Source organism: Micromesistius poutassou (assembly GCF_964030765.1).
Source record: "Micromesistius poutassou genome assembly, chromosome: 17".
In the NCBI taxonomy this organism is placed as follows: Eukaryota; Metazoa; Chordata; class Actinopteri; order Gadiformes; family Gadidae; genus Micromesistius; species Micromesistius poutassou.
The window spans coordinates 12,495,348-12,511,454 of NC_140287.1; the positions used below are offsets into that span (position 1 = coordinate 12,495,348).

At 41.8% G+C, this 16,107-nt stretch overlaps 2 protein-coding genes across 5 annotated transcripts in view; both read right to left on the reverse strand.

The window, feature by feature from the left end:
- Positions 1-242: 242 nt before the first annotated feature.
- senp2 (SUMO specific peptidase 2) lies at positions 243-7,263 on the reverse strand. 2 transcript variants are annotated; one of them, XM_084481766.1, is made up of 17 exons: positions 6,962-7,263; positions 6,651-6,712; positions 6,438-6,547; positions 6,261-6,333; positions 5,836-5,923; positions 5,575-5,746; positions 5,338-5,447; positions 5,156-5,241; positions 4,714-4,771; positions 4,544-4,610; positions 4,131-4,295; positions 3,028-3,159; positions 2,592-2,819; positions 2,083-2,162; positions 1,810-1,894; positions 1,604-1,699; positions 243-1,177 (listed from the first exon to the last, which is right to left on the reverse strand). In XM_084481766.1, the coding sequence occupies exons 1-17, from the start codon at positions 7,129-7,131 to the stop codon at positions 1,115-1,117; spliced, it is 1,845 nt and encodes a 614-aa protein (XP_084337892.1). In that variant the 5' UTR covers positions 7,132-7,263; the 3' UTR covers positions 243-1,114. The 2 variants fall into 2 exon arrangements, with proteins under 2 accessions (XP_084337892.1, XP_084337891.1); XM_084481765.1 differs by having other exon boundaries at positions 5,836-5,953.
- Positions 7,264-7,638: 375 nt separating this feature from the next.
- The window catches only part of pcnt (pericentrin), a 48,349-nt gene continuing 39,880 nt past the window's right edge, over positions 7,639-16,107 (reverse strand). For all 3 annotated transcript variants that reach the window (XM_084482444.1, XM_084482443.1, XM_084482442.1), the window contains 5 exons: positions 10,515-10,741; positions 10,024-10,103; positions 9,711-9,855; positions 9,410-9,534; positions 7,639-8,088 (listed from right to left, as the gene is read on the reverse strand). In XM_084482444.1, coding sequence (XP_084338570.1) covers positions 8,045-8,088; positions 9,410-9,534; positions 9,711-9,855; positions 10,024-10,103; positions 10,515-10,741 — 621 coding nt within the window. In that variant the 3' untranslated portion in view covers positions 7,639-8,044. The remainder of the gene's footprint in view (positions 8,089-9,409; positions 9,535-9,710; positions 9,856-10,023; positions 10,104-10,514; positions 10,742-16,107) is intronic.

Sequence of the window (16,107 nt, forward strand, 5' to 3'; positions counted from 1 at the left end):
ACAGTGAACATGCCTTATTTTGAAACTTGAGAACTAGACCGCCCCGAAATAGTCTTAATTGCAGTACCGCCCCCTACTGCTAGTTTCCAGATAATGTTTCCAAAATCCAATGAGTGAACCAGAATCACCTACCTAGACTCAAAATGAACCCAGAGAGAAAATATAAAGTTAACACTTAATACAAACAAATTCAGAACTTGAAACATTCTATAACGCTTAAAGAAAAAAAAATTCAACACCAGTAACAAAATAAATGCTTTATTACCAGAAAGGTCATTTTCTTTTTGCATAAATCTGAACTTGCAGATGTATGCAGTAGTATACCTAAGCAGCTTTGCATGAAAGAACCATGAATGGACCATCACAGATTTAGATTAGTAAAAGGAAAAGCAAGGAACTACCATGCTTGCCAACAAACCAATACAAACATTCATACCTAGGCAACTAATGAAATGACACATGCTTCTTCTTTCATTTACAGAATTTAGTAAAATCTTGGACAAATGTATATGCTTAATTTATTTAAGGTAGTAAAGTCAAATGAGCTGGAACTGATACTGCAACAATTCATTGCTGTATACATGTGACTAATTTACATCTCCATTATTTTAATACCAGTACACACAGTTGGAATCTCTTGACCAAGGGAACAACTGTATGAACAAAACTAAATTCTTCATTGGAGCCGATTTAAAAAGATATACAAAATATATATAACACCTTTAATGTTTGCTAAAAAATAATACAATCAAGGCACTTCAGGCAGTATTCAAGCAGAAAAAAAAATCCAAAGATAAATATAAATCAAAACTCAATCTCAATCAGTAGTGCCAAATTCTTGTTAACATATACTGTTCTCACATTTCAATAACTTCCCTAATTACAACTCAGAGATTAGCCAATGTGAAATTGTTAAGTCTGTTAACACCAGTGAGCCAGTTTCGGACGCCAAAATATGAATGGCCGGTTAGGGCTTAAATTTCAATTTCTGGTCCATTTAGAAATCTTCATAGTACATCAATTATTATGCACAAAGCTGCAAAGCTGGTTTCCACGATGAGGAATATCCTTGTTCTAAGCAGCTACTTGATAGAATTCTGCAACCAACACTATTCTAGAGTAGCTTTTTATTGAGAATTTCCCACACCATGACCTTCCGGAACAGGGGCATGTGACACTAAAGAGAAAGAAGAGGAGAGGCACGTGTTTAACATCAAGACTAATGTGTAGATAAAAAAAACATGCCAAAAAACATGGCATGGAGTTGCAAAGAAATCAAAAATCAGAAAATTCTCACACTTCATCAAGACAGGATGGGACATACTGTACATACAAAAGCTACTTTTAAATCGCGAATGTACACATAAATGTAAACAAACATTGCCAGACTAATTTTGTCTCATCCCATTTTAGATTAAAAACGTATTAGTCGTAGCTTGACAAAAGTAGCAATTCTAAGCCAACGCAGTATATCCTGCCTTATCCAGATGAGGTCTATGTTGAAGAAAATTGCCAGAAAATTCACTGAAATCGTTAGCGTCTCCCAGTTACGTAAGTAAGAACTATTTCCTCTGGAGTAAGATTGACTAGATAAAACATCTACCTGCTTAAAGGTGAGGGGCCTTCCTTTAGAGATGTAGTCTGCATATTTACATGCAAAAATACCACAGTCACTGCCGTTCTTTTGTTGGGGAATCTCCTAGACATGGGGACATAAAAAGGGTCAGGTTAGTCTTGAGAGAAGAAATACAGTCTCAATCTTTTTCACCAGATTGTGTCAATGTCAACTTGCGGTCCATGGGAACTTACGCTGGCCCGTAAACTGCCAACGGTCCACCTTGAAGTGTCCAAGTCCTTTCCCTTCTTGACTTTGTGCTCCTCCCTCAAGAAGATTCTTGGGGAGAAAAGCAAGGATGTAGATGTTTATTTAAAGGCATAACCAACAGCGTATTTAACAAATTACAATTAACACAACCTTCACAATGGTGATATCTTAAAATTCTGAAAACACAATCATGTCGTATATTTATCGTTGGCTAACAAACTGTAGTTAAGGTGCGGAGGATTGCATTGTAGACTCACAGTAAAAGACTGCAGATGTCATCGTGCCTCTGACCCATTGAGTCATACGACTTCACTGTTTGGCTTCTTAGATCGATCACCTAAAACAAAAAAGCATAACAAACACAATATTACAAAAGGGTGGAGTTAAACCCAATATGTGGGATTCGTTATGGAAAATATAAAATCAGCAATTATACATCACTAGATCATTTGATAGTCCTTTGTATGAAGTCTATTTGCATCGAGAGACCGCCCCCATCCCTCCCTTCATTGAAAGTTGTTGTATAATTTTGCATTACTATCGCCACCTAGATGTGTGTATGTTTTCTATAGTGGTTTGGGTCTACAATGTAACATTTCCCTAAGAAGTCATGAACCCCCATAGTTTCTCTGAAGATGATCGGTACATGCTTCTCCCCTTGAGCACTCTCCATTAATGCTTCGACGACATGAATCATCTTAAAAAGGAATCATTTCTCATCAGGCAGTATATTGCAAATCGTTAGGGCATTCTGGCTCCGACTTACGGCCATGGCCCAGTGGACGTCGAGGTGCAGTGGCACCAGTATGAGGTCGTGGAGAAAGAGGTCCACGGCCTTGGTCCAGCGCCTCACGGCCCAGTGGCCTCCAGCCTGCCCGCCCTCCCCGCCACGCAGCTTGGGCAGGAAGAAGGTGCTGAAGCAGTAGACCCGTGGCCCGGGGACGGCCTGGCTGGACGAGCGCTCCATGACCAGGGAGAGGTAGAAGTTGATCACCTGAGGGGAAGTCGTACAATGAGGATGCAGGGTACACTGTAGACAAAGTGATAAATGATACAAAACTTAAAATACAAGATTGTAATCATTAAAAATGTAAAAGGCGATGGAAAGATCACAAGGCTTATTGTACGGGGAAAACAAGAACATGCAGGCAACCACGAAGGACCATTGAACAGTTCCACCATTGGGCCTCACATGCGAGTACCTCGTCGTTGAGCCAGCTGCCCTCCCGCAGAGTGGCCAGGTCTCTCTGTGTGATGCGCAGTTTGAAGGCCGCACTAAGCACCAGGGAAGGGTCAGCTTTGTTCAGGGCTGCACTTACTTCCGCTGCCATGTCCTGGAGACACACACACACACATAATTTGGGTTCCCTAATGCCGCTTTTCCACCGACAGTACCAGCTCGACTCGCCCCGCCTTTTTTTGCGTTTCCATTGGCAAAAAAAGACCTGGTACCTAGTACCGGGTACTTTTTTTAGTACTACCTCCGTCGGGGTTCCAAGCGAGTGGAGTAGGTACTTTTGTGTGACGTTAACAGGCTGCTGACAACTGATTGGCCAGTGGCTGTAGAGTTATGCTGTGCGTGGTTGTGTGTGTCCGGCGTGGTTGTGTGTGTCCGGCGTGGCTGGAGTCCACGGACCCGCTCCCGAGGATCAGTGTTTCGCTGTTTCGTTTTAGTGTCGTTCCTTTCCCAGGGCTCGAGTTTCGCCTCCATCAACGTTACCGTATGACAACAATAGACGCGCAGTCATTGAGCTTTTTATTTTATTTCCCATCATAACCTTTCCCGGGAATCAGGAAATAGTCTTGATCAGATTCAGATTTCCCAGGAATTGCATCACCCGTGATTAAAACCTAATGACGACCCGCCCATGTTGGAGAGGTTCTTTTCTACGACCCGCCCACATTTAAGAGGTACTTTTTTAGTCGAGTCGAGTTGGTACTGTCGGTGGAAAAGCAGCATAAGTGAACTGTAGGAATTAGTTGACTGCATGTGCTTTATGAGACAATTCAGCCTTTAGACATTTATTTTGATGTTTAAGGGAATCCATCTTGCCTGTCAATAAAATTGTAAGATATTCTGTTGAGAGATCCAAGTTACAGGTTTTTTTTATCAACCGATTTCATTTATTTGGTGCATCAAATTGAAAACCTGATTTGCCAAGCTACATTTTTTTCCAAGTGGTGTATCTAGCACTATAAAATCCTGTTGCCTTTTGTCAGGTGATGAGAGGAGAGGGAATGAGGACGTTTGCCCGGACATGGGCACACGTCACAAATGACATTGCACAACACTGTTAGTTCTGACCTTAGTGAGTCGGGGCAGGTCCTCGTCACTATGCTGTGTGAGGCTGGCATGTGTCGGGGGTGGGTCATTCTGCTGGGTTAACACCGGGGTCTTCCGGTCCACCAGATGGAGCCGTGTAGCCACCTCGGTGGACAGGTCGATGTCAGATCGATGGTTCTGGTTAGACTACAAAGAAAGAGGCAACATGTTAGAGACTAGACATGGTTTAATAACTGAAAAAGGTGCGACTGAATTCCCTTATTTTCTATTAGGGCTGAACGATTAATGGAATTCAAAACCAGCATTGCAATGTAATAGAACGCGGTTTCAAATAAAAACAAATAAAGTGTTTGTTTTAATGACACAATGAGAGGGTCGGAATCTGAAGCGACGATACCCTCCGCTCATGTGACTACAGCAGGGGTGATTTCTACCTTCTCCCATCTGCCATGTTTATCCTGGATCGGTCCATTGGTCTTGGTGAGTAGAATGTCCGGATTCCTGTGGACAATAGGCAGCCATTTCACAATTGGGTTAAAATAACATAAGCATTCATAGTAATGCTAGCTGACTGAGTACTTACAAGAAAAGTACAAAAACAAACCTGTCTTTGACGTCATTAGTTGCAGATGAATCTCTCCATGAGTACGCACTTGGGGTTGCTGTATAAAAGAATTGTAAGGCCTTCAGTAAGATAAATGCATGTCCTGTTGCAATATTGATAAACGTAATTACACTTCTCATGATATTGGTGATATTCTATTTATTTGTATGCACTTATGAGTTATCCTGGTCTAGTATTGTTTACTCTAGGGAAAATGTTGGTGCAGCATGTACATGAGTATGTTTAATTTCTATATTGATGCTATGCTTTGGTTATTGTCAACCACATTTCTAAGCGAGTTCGGATATATCAACTTTAAATAGCTCCTCCTCGTTCCTACTTATTTCAACATATACATTTAAAAGACGAGTAACTGTTTGGAAGTCATGTGCAACACACATAGCAGAATCCCCAGAGGAGAAGGGACAGCAGTGGGGTTTACCTGAAATGGATCCGGTCATTCTGGGCAGAGAGTCAAAGGCTCTGACAAAACGGCTTTGTCTGCGCTCGCCCTGGGGAGGTGACACGCTGGAAAGGAAACACGGAAGGAGGGGGTTAACACATCCTTTTTAAATGCATTAAAAACAGTATTTTAAGATTTGATTTGTTTAAAATGTTACTTACTCTTGGGGCATTGTTCTGTTGAAAGGCAGCGGTTGACTTTTGCTGTTCCTCTCTGTCACCACCATCTCCAACAGACGCCTGTAATGCTCCTTATCATTCTGCTTCATGGCCTAGGAGACACAAGCAACACATGACAACTAGTTGGTAACGGAATAGTCAGAACAGGTGATTGCACTTTGAGCTGCAGACACCAAAAGCTGAAACACTGAAGTCAAGGCAAAGCCAATGGACACTTACCTCTTCCACAGTGAGACCGGGTTTGTAGCAGCGGTTGTGTCCAAAGCAAAGGTGCGAAAGCTCTGCATTGGTGGAGGACGCTCCAAGGCCAACACCCAGGGCAGACCTAGAGGACAGCGACTGCCCTCCGTCTTTTCCTCCATCAAAAATCCCTCCCGACAGCCCTGCTCCACTGGATTAGAGCAATTGTTTTCCATTACAATCTATAACTTTTCAGCTCATTTTAATCAAACATGAGTATCCAATGACCGAATCACTTGCCTGTATTTCCTGATGGAAAGAGGCGAAGATCTAGGGAAGGAGCTCCTCCCTGCCCCGTCCCTGTCATTTGGTCCACCAGCGGCCTTATCTGCAGACCGTGATCCAAAATAGTTATTCCCTGGTAAGCATGCACATACAAGGAATCATTTGATGTCTTGGTGCAGTAAGAACTGAGGTACTAAATGCAACTGTACAATGACATTCAATAAATAGATGAAATGTGTACAATACAGACATGTCAAATATATAGTTTATAGTGTGCATGTGGTAATGGTTATGGACTGTCGGAGGGGTTTGGAGAAACACAATGAGAAGAATCCCAAAACAGGTGTTGAGGGATGAATGCAAATACAGCCTAACCCAAGTATCATAAGATCTATGGGGAAAACTTTCCCTGATAGAAGAGTCTCCAGACTCTTACATACCCATCCTCCATTTAGTGCCGGTCAACCATGAAGTTTGGAGCTCATCTATACCCATTAGGGTTACCGGTTGGTTCTAGAAAATAAATAATAGAGTTGAACACAGGCTTCTACATGGAATAAGTTGGTAGCCCTTTTGGTTGGTCTAGTGTGAGATTGCAGATATGATAATTAACACACCTTGGATTCTTCATATCGTCTATACCTTTCGCAGTTTTTGTTCGGTGGATTCCTTCTTAACAGACCAGCTACCCCTGCAACAGCCTTTTTGACAAAGCTTAACACAACATCTGAAAAATAAACAGACAATTTGGTTACAATCGTGCAGCTATGGTTAAGTGTTGCTGAATGCAATAAAAGGCAATGAAAGAAACGTAATTTAACGTTACAAACCTAACTTGCGACGCTTCGCCTCTCGTTGTTCTCCCTTGGATGCGCCATTGGAGACATGAACACTGAAACACAAAACATTTTAGCACAGAATATATATTATCAACAGCAGGATAGTTAGCCTCGTTTGAATAGCTGTGCTAAAATGTGCAGGGTTAGCCAACGCAAGCTAGTTTGGCTGACATTTGGTATTGGATTGCTAGCCAATATTTTGCTGATAATAATTTTGTGATATACAAATACGACGTAGCAAAGCATGGTCGGTTAATATGCTGTTTAGTTGTATAATACAGAAAGCGAAACCATACACCAACCTTTGATAATTGCGTTTAGCCGGTCTGGCGTGGCTCTCTGGTCGGTGTGTGCCCGTTGTCACAGCACTTCGCCCGGGTACCTGCGCACTATTGCCAGGCCACTCAGTACGATTTTGGTCCGTAACGGGTTCAAAAAGAGAAGATATTCCATCAACTATCCATCCATACATCCCAGAAAGATAGGAGAAAACAGAAACTCGGTCCCCTTTAGGGGCCAGGTCTATTTTACAAGTGTCATAACCAAAACAATCTGCGAAGCCAAGTTAGCCTAGCCTCGGTGTGTTGAATCTGATAAAACGTGCGTCACTAAAGAAGGCATCCAGTTATCGAAAAAAGGGGGCGGAAACTCCATTCTGACCATAGAAACCAGCGAACCTTTGATGGAGAAAAGAGGCCTCCGGTCATTGGCAGATGAGCTTGTCGTTAGCGCGTATGTATAATAAGAACAGCCAATCGTGGTTCGGATAACAGGATACACAGCTTAGTTAAATACAATTACGCCTCTTTCGTGATTACATAATATAAAGAGCTCTCACTTATATACCCACAGGTTATGGACGGCTGACTTCAGCTCTGAAGCAGAGCCTGTGATATCAAATACACGATACTAATATATATATATATATATATATATATAATTTGAAACAAATGATTAATTTGTGCTCTTTTTTTAAATGTTTCAATTAAAATATTTATTGTTTTGCATGTAGAAAAATGATTACAAAACAGAACAAATGATCACCTTACCGCATTTACACAATTGGTTGTTGTATTGATCTTGTTACTCAAAGTGCATCCTCAATATATGTATAAACACATTTATACATTGAAAACCAAGAAACATTTATATACAGACCATTTACCAAACAAAGGTAGAAAAATATCAAGCAACACTACGTAAAAACTGTAAGACACATTAAGAATGGCATTACATATTTAAGGTATAGAAAAAGCCCATAAGAAAATGCTTAAAAAAAAGTATATCTACTATGTCATTTATATATTAAAATAATCTAAAACATTTCTAAAAACATCTTATTGGTGGACATGGAACATCCAACATCTGAGGACACATTCATTTGTTCAGTGCTCCGACTTGTTGGTTTGGAGATGAAGGGCTGAGGAACCTGGTTTGGAAAATAAAGCATTTGTTTAAAAAGGTTTTTAAAACACACTCGCAAAGATCCATGCCACACAGGTGTATTTAAGCCACAAAGCCTTGATCAAATGGTATGTTTCATACATTAAAAAACTGGGTAAGATTTGGCAATCCTTGTTGAATTGATATGCAAGGGAGCAAGTCACCTGCACAGCGCGTTTATGTGGTTGCGATGGATCAACCTGCACTGACTGCAATGGTGACTTACTGTGAGGACGATATTTCATCCACCAAACAAAAAACGCTGCTTTGCCCAAAACCCATTTTCAAGGTACAAGTCAGTCAAAACCGGTGCAAGAACTACTCGATCAACCTTCCCTGGCGGTAACGCAGCGCACCAGGGAACCTCAAACTGTTGTATACCTTTCAGCTCCCCAAGAGAAGTGGTGAAAGAAAATGGTGATTCATGACAAGGAAACCCTTTCTGTGAGATGGTGTTCCAGGACAGCACAACCGTCAACCTTTAGAAGGTGACATATTATACCACCAGGTGTGAGTGTGATGAGTGTGAGTGCTATTTTGAAAATCTGCCTCTTCTGACAAGATGTGTGCTGGATAGATCAGTCTACCAGTCTACCCAGTGGACTGTAGCAAACGTTGCTCATCTATCCGTCATACATCTAGGTGGACACGCCCACTTGTGATGTCAGAAGAGGCAGATTTTCAAAACGGCTTGTAATGGCTAATCACACTCACACCTGGTCATATAATATGTCACGGTTAAATCAACTACTGTTTGCAGTCCGTCTCAGAGCGGTGACCTATGACTATTTGGGTGGGGTGAGCGGCTTCCACCCACACTCACCTGGGCCGTTCAGGTAGAGGGGCGACAGGCAGCTGAGGTACAGCCAAGTCCTGTTCTCCTTCAGCCAGCGCTGCCGATAACCAATCATATCGCGGGAACAGGCTGCCTGCCTTATAATAGTCTCTGTTGTAGGAGGGGCTAAGTGTGCCTTGTTTACTGGGTTGGAGATGATAGAGCACAGAGGTGACATGGTGCAGGAGCCAAAGGTAGTCAAATGTGGAGAACAACCCGCTATTAATGAATGTAGCCATAGTACACATTGTTTAATAAACCAGCAGATCCCAAAAGGAGATGTGTAGACTTACAAATGTTTCCTACAAAACTAGAAGCCATTTTGCAAGTTGGGACACTTGCAATCGTTATACGATACCATTAAAGGTGTATGGGGCTCCACTACCCTGTACATTATATATTGTACATTAAATAAAAATTGGTATTGATCTCCAAGCGGTTCTTCTGTACCAAGCCAGGCCATGTTTCTTACCAGGCTTGGAGCCCACCAGCCGGCGCTGGACCTTCTCCAGATGGTGGATGTAGTCTGTCAGGGAGCGCTCAGGGTCCTGGGACGTCCCAGAATGCACTGAGATCGCAGTGGAGCCAGAGTAGGCCCTAGTCAACAAACCAGACAGAGCTTTGAAAAAAGTGCTGTACAACTATTACATTTTATTTGGTACGCTTACATGCAAAGTTAATATAGTTAATGTTTAAATGATTTCCTATTTGAGGTCAATAAATGACTATCATTTAACCCTAACCAATAGAGAACTTCTGTAAAATAATCCAACCTGTTGTGTAGTCTGAAGGGGGACTTCAGCGGAGGGACCAGTGTAGACACAGAGTCTTTGTAGAGGAGATTACCGTCTCGGGTTGGAGGGGATGCCTCAGAGTTGGACCTCTGCTGCTGCAGCTTCAGGACCTCCGGTCGACAACCTGTTAATGTATTAAGAGGTTAATGGTCACACACACACACACACACACACACACACACACACACACACACACACACACACACACACACACACACACACACACACACACACACACACACACACACACACACACACACACACACACACAAGTAGCAGTCCTTCATCTGACCTGAAGAATGTCCGTTCACACCTCCAGATATTGACATGCGCCTGATGGCTCGTTGCCATTTCTTGGTCAGGAATTTCATTCTGAAAAATTAAATATGGAGAAAATTAATAAATGCTTGTACGTACACACACACCTAGACCTCCTCCTTGAACAATGACCGATCATAAGTGGCAATTATGAATAGTTTCAACAATGTAGCGTATACTGTCTTTCATTTCTCCCTCACATTTGCATCTATATTTCTACAACTCTTATTGTAGTTGTATATATATTGTATATAGTATATTTTCAGTAGGTTTAAATTATTATTTAAACTTTGTTTTCCCATTACCTTGGGAGGGAGGGAGGGGTGCAATGAAGTGCGCCAGAATAAAATTTAATGAATGGATGGTTTTATTCTTGAGAAACGTTCTACTTCCGATACAATAATCAAAGGATAAAATCATATTAATATAAATAATCATATTAAGGGTGATGATGTTGTGGTTCACCTTGAGACCGCAATGACGGCGCATACAGCAGCCCGGAAGCGCGTGAGGGGCCTGCGCTTGGATTGGACGGCGGGCGAGGGGCGGGCCCCCATGCTGGCGATGAGACACAGCGTGGCCTGCTCACATTCCGCAAAGCCGCCTATAAGCAGCACCAGGTAGCGTTTCTGGTACACCAGAGACTTCCGGAAACTCTCTGCGCGCAGGTACCGCTCGTAGAGACGCTGAACCTGATGGAGGGAGGAAGGTAGAGACGAGTGGCATTCTTATCAGTTCATGATGTCATGAAATCCCACCTCATAGTAAAGGAATCGTCTTCATCAATTGCTGTCCAGACAAAGAAGAAAACATCAACACAATCCATGGCGTTATATACAAATGTCTGTGAAGCTTAACCCTCTCACAGATACGCCTCATATAGATTATAGTCCATGGGCCAGACCAGATTTTGGTACCACTCAGAGTGGCAAAGTCTAGTAAAATTTTTTGAAAAGGTACATGTCCATAGATGATATTTTGGTATGATAACCCATCCTAAGTGGTAGCTTTTTGACAGTTATCAGGTCATAAAGTTATCAACCCCCTGCAAAAAATAGGCCTCTAAACGCCGGGGGCATATTTTGTTTTGTGCTCATTTTCAGAACTTTACTCATATGTTATGAGGGCATGTTTGGTAGCATTTTAAAGTGTACAATCCTAGCTTTCATTTAGACCTAGTTTTGGGCCTATCTAAAAAATATAAAGGTCACATGGTCAAAGGTCAAACTGTCTCAACAACATTTTTTCCACTATTTTCGCCTAAACTGTAGTCTTTTTTATAGCACTGTGAAATGTAGGAACAGCACTGACACAAATAACAAAAACTGAAATACTCACAGGACTGTAACAATTCAGGAAATGTTTAATCTTCCCATAATATCCTGCTATGAGGGAGGATATGGGTCTTTAAGTGGAACATGGGCCCAGGCGAGAATTGACAATAACTGCTAATTATTTGGTATTTGTCACAGAGTTTTTATTTAGATTTCTATATATCTTTGCCCTAATCATCATCATCATCATCATCATCATCGTTGTTGTCCAGAGTTAAGACAACTTCTTCATCCTCCTCAACCCTCTGATTTGTGCATGTTTGCAGTTTGCACATTTTCGTGCAGTCAAGATTGTTGATGAGGCAGGAGAAATCTGGTAGTCTACAGGTCTTCACACACTTGCAGGCCATGAGAGATTTTATTTAGTTTTCTTTACATCTTTGCCCTAATATCAGCAAGTATTTGAAAGGTCAAAGAACTAAAGAAAGTCTGACAAAATGTGCAGAGTTAAGAGCAGATGACACCATCAGGAGCGCAGCGATCAGGAAAAAGGATACAACTTTGTTAGCCACAGTCAGTCGTGAGCTAGTGGCAGCTGAAGCTCATTACCACAGAACCTGCTACAGAGCTTACACAAAGGACCTAGAAAAAGACACTGATGAAAGTAACATGGATGAAATAGAGTCCCCATATGAAGCAGCAGAAAAAATGGCACTCTCTAAAGTGTTTGCATATATTAGAGAAGAACTGATTGAACATCATACAGTAGTCGCATTCACAGACCTGACTAATATGCTTGTTACAGAAATGGCCAAGTGTGGTGTAACACAGGTGATACCCTCAATAAAAAAACACTTACGCCGCAGAGTTGAAGCTGAATTTGGTCCATCTTTACATATCACACCAAATGACACAGGAAAGCTGTTGGTATATCCTGACAATTTGAAAATGGATGAACTTGTAAAAGTTTTCCATGAACTTAAAGAGGAACAGAAGTTGTTCAAATCAAATACTGGCAGTGATGTGATATCACAAGTGGCACTGAAGATCAGAAATGATATCCAGAAACAGGATATTACTCAGGCATGGCCACCACATGTGTCAGATCTGGAAAAGATGAACAGCATTCCTCTGTGTCTAGTAGAGTTTCTCCAGACACTCCTAACAGGTAAAACCACAGGAAGTGATAACCCATCGCAGAGAGTGCAAAGGCTCACTGCATCCTTTGGTCAAGATTTTGTTTATGCTGTTACCTCTGGCAAAGTTAAGCCTGCAAAACACATTTTATTGCCCTTTGCTGTCAAATCTCTTACTGGAAATGTGGAACTGATACAGATGCTAAACCGACTCGGCCATAGTGTATCATATTCTCAGGTAGAAGAAATAGACACGGCCCTCTGTCTTCAGAAGCAAGCAGCAAGTAAAGACACCATCCCATTACCACAAAACATCAAACCCGGTCTGCTCACAACATTGGCATGGGACAATATAGACAGACTGGAGGAAACAATCAGTGGCAAGGGGACATCACACAGAGTGAATGGAATCGCTGTGCAAGCAAAGCCTATCACTGACCATTCTGCTGAGATCAGATCTTTGCCTTGTATCCCAAAAACCAAGATGAGAAGCATTGGTGCAGTTGAGATGATGCTTCCTATTTACAATGCAGGAGAGCGTGCCAACCCTCCTCTTGTACAGACAATTGATACTGATCACACCACATGTCTAAAGGATGCAGCAGACAAAAACCACATGTGGCTGATGGCTCGTCTTTCCAACAAAGATATATGTAGCTGGACTGGGTTCAACATCCTCACCCACAGTGAAACATGTGTACAAGAAGATAATATAGGCTATTTGCCTACAATCAATGCTCCTGCTACACAGCTATCAACAGTAAATGAGATACTTCTCCAGTCACTAAACATCATGAAATCTCTGCAGCTTAACAACATAATTGTTGTCTTTGACCAGGCATTGTATGCCAAAGCTGTTGAAATTACTTGGAAAAACCAGGAGCTACTCAAGGACATCATCCTTAGAATGGGAGTCTTCCATACCACCTGTGCCTTCATGGCAACAATTGGCCAACGGTTTGGAGATGCTGGTCTAAGAGACCTTTGCATAGAAGCAGGAGTGATAGCTGACGGCTCAGTCTCAGGAGTTATTGATGGGCACAAGTATAATCGTGCAGTAAGGCTCCACAAACTGCTCTATGAGGCTTTCTTGAGACTAGCATGGGAAGGTTTTCAACCTTGGTTAGAAGAGAATCACCAGGATGATATTATTCACCTGGAAACAACTCTGCAAACTGCCAACAACCTGTGTGAAGAATTAACACAGACAAGATTTGAGGAAACTCTCAAGCAGGATTCATGTCAGCGTATTCTGACACAATTTAATGAGTACCTCAGCTTCCTCAGAAAAGACAATGGTCCCCTGTCTGCCTTCTGGATGTCCTATGTGGACATGGTTGAGATTCTGCTTTGTCTAATTCGAGCATCACGAGAGGGAAATTGGATGATGCATCTTACAGCAATAAGAGCCATCATTCCATGGTGCTTTGCATATGATAAGATCTATGCCAGATCTATGCCAGATATCTGACATACTACTATGCACAAATGTCTCACCTGGAGACTGATAATCCTGCTGTTCATGCACACATTGCAAAGGGTGGTTTGTCTGTCCAGCTCAGTGGGAACAATCCCTTTGGAAAGATTCCAGTTGACCAGACAATTGAGGAGACCATAAACAAGGACACCCAGACTGCTGGAGGAACCAAGGGTTTCAGCCTAAAAGCAGGAGCAGTCACCAGATACTATCTCACTTCAGAAAACAGAAGTCAGTACCTAAGGCAACTCAGGAACATGACAGGCACCAAAACTACAGGCAGTTTCAGTCATCACGATCTACAGAAGACCAGAATAGAGAAGGACAGGGCTGATGTGAATGCCTTTGTAGAGCTTATGAAAAATAGCTGGGTAAACCCTCTCAGTCCAGATCAGTCTGACATCATCAGTCTTTCCACAGGAATCGCTGTGTCACCAGACATAGCCAGTGATCTGCTGCAAGCTCACCAGACTGGAGAGGAAGCATATCAGAAGTTCAGAAGTGAGCGTTTGGAAAAAGAATCACCAGAAACCAAATTCCACGACAGAATGAAAAAACAGAATCTGAAGACATTCTCAAGCCTCACAAAAAGAGACAGAGGAAATCAAAAACAAAACAAGGAGTTGATATTGAAAGCAGACAGAAATCTCTTTGGGCATATGATAATTGTTTCACAAAGTAGAAGTCTTCACATTAAAGATGTCCTGGCTCATCCACTTGGTCCACTGCCTTGGTCACTTTCAAATCCAGACGGTTCGCTGCGAAAGACCAATAAGGCCGCTCTTGCTAGAGAGTTAGAGAAATCAGCATCAGCAGTTGAAGATATTGGAAAAAATCTCTGCATGCATCATTGATGGAATGAGCCTTGTTCAGAAACTGAAAGGTGATGGCAAGACTTTTGGAGAGATTGCTGGTTCTGTGCTGAACTTTGCTTTGCATGAAGGAGGAAAGAGTACACGAATAGATGTGGTGTTTGATGTGTACAGGAAAACATCCATCAAGAATGCTGAGAGAGACAATCGAGGTGCAACAAGTAGCACTCAATGGAAGAACATTGCCCCGGGACACAATGTTCTGTGTGAGACCAACAGCTTTCCTGTGTCATTTGGTGTGATATGTAAAGATGGACCAAATTCAGCTTCAACTCTGCGGCGTAAGTGTTTTTTTATTGAGGGTATCACCTGTGTTACACCACACTTGGCCATTTCTGTAACAAGCATATTAGTCAGGTCTGTGAATGCGACTACTGTATGATGTTCAATCAGTTCTTCTCTAATATATGCAAACACTTTAGAGAGTGCCATTTTTTCTGCTGCTTCATATGGGGACTCTATTTCATCCATGTTACTTTCATCAGTGTCTTTTTCTAGGTCCTTTGTGTAAGCTCTGTAGCAGGTTCTGTGGTAATGAGCTTCAGCTGCCACTAGCTCACGACTGACTGTGGCTAACAAAGTTGTATCCTTTTTCCTGATCGCTGCGCTCCTGATGGTGTCATCTGCTCTTAACTCTGCACATTTTGTCAGACTTTCTTTAGTTCTTTGACCTTTCAAATACTTGCTGATATTAGGGCAAAGATGTAAAGAAAACTAAATAAAATCTCTCATGGCCTGCAAGTGTGTGAAGACCTGTAGACTACCAGATTTCTCCTGCCTCATCAACAATCTTGACTGCACGAAAATGTGCAAACTGCAAACATGCACAAATCAGAGGGTTGAGGAGGATGAAGAAGTTGTCTTAACTCTGGACAACAACGATGATGATGATGATGATGATGATTAGGGCAAAGATATATAGAAATCTAAATAAAAACTCTGTGACAAATACCAAATAATTAGCAGTTATTGTCAATTCTCGCCTGGGCCCATGTTCCACTTAAAGACCCATATCCTCCCTCATAGCAGGATATTATGGGAAGATTAAACATTTCCTGAATTGTTACAGTCCTGTGAGTATTTCAGTTTTTGTTATTTGTGTCAGTGCTGTTCCTACATTTCACAGTGCTATAAAAAAGACTACAGTTTAGGCGAAAATAGTGGAAAAAATGTTGTTGAGACAGTTTGACCTTTGACCATGTGACCTTTATATTTTTTAGATAGGCCCAAAACTAGGTCTAAATGAAAGCTAGGATTGTACACTTTAAAATGCTACCAAACATGCCCTCATAACATATG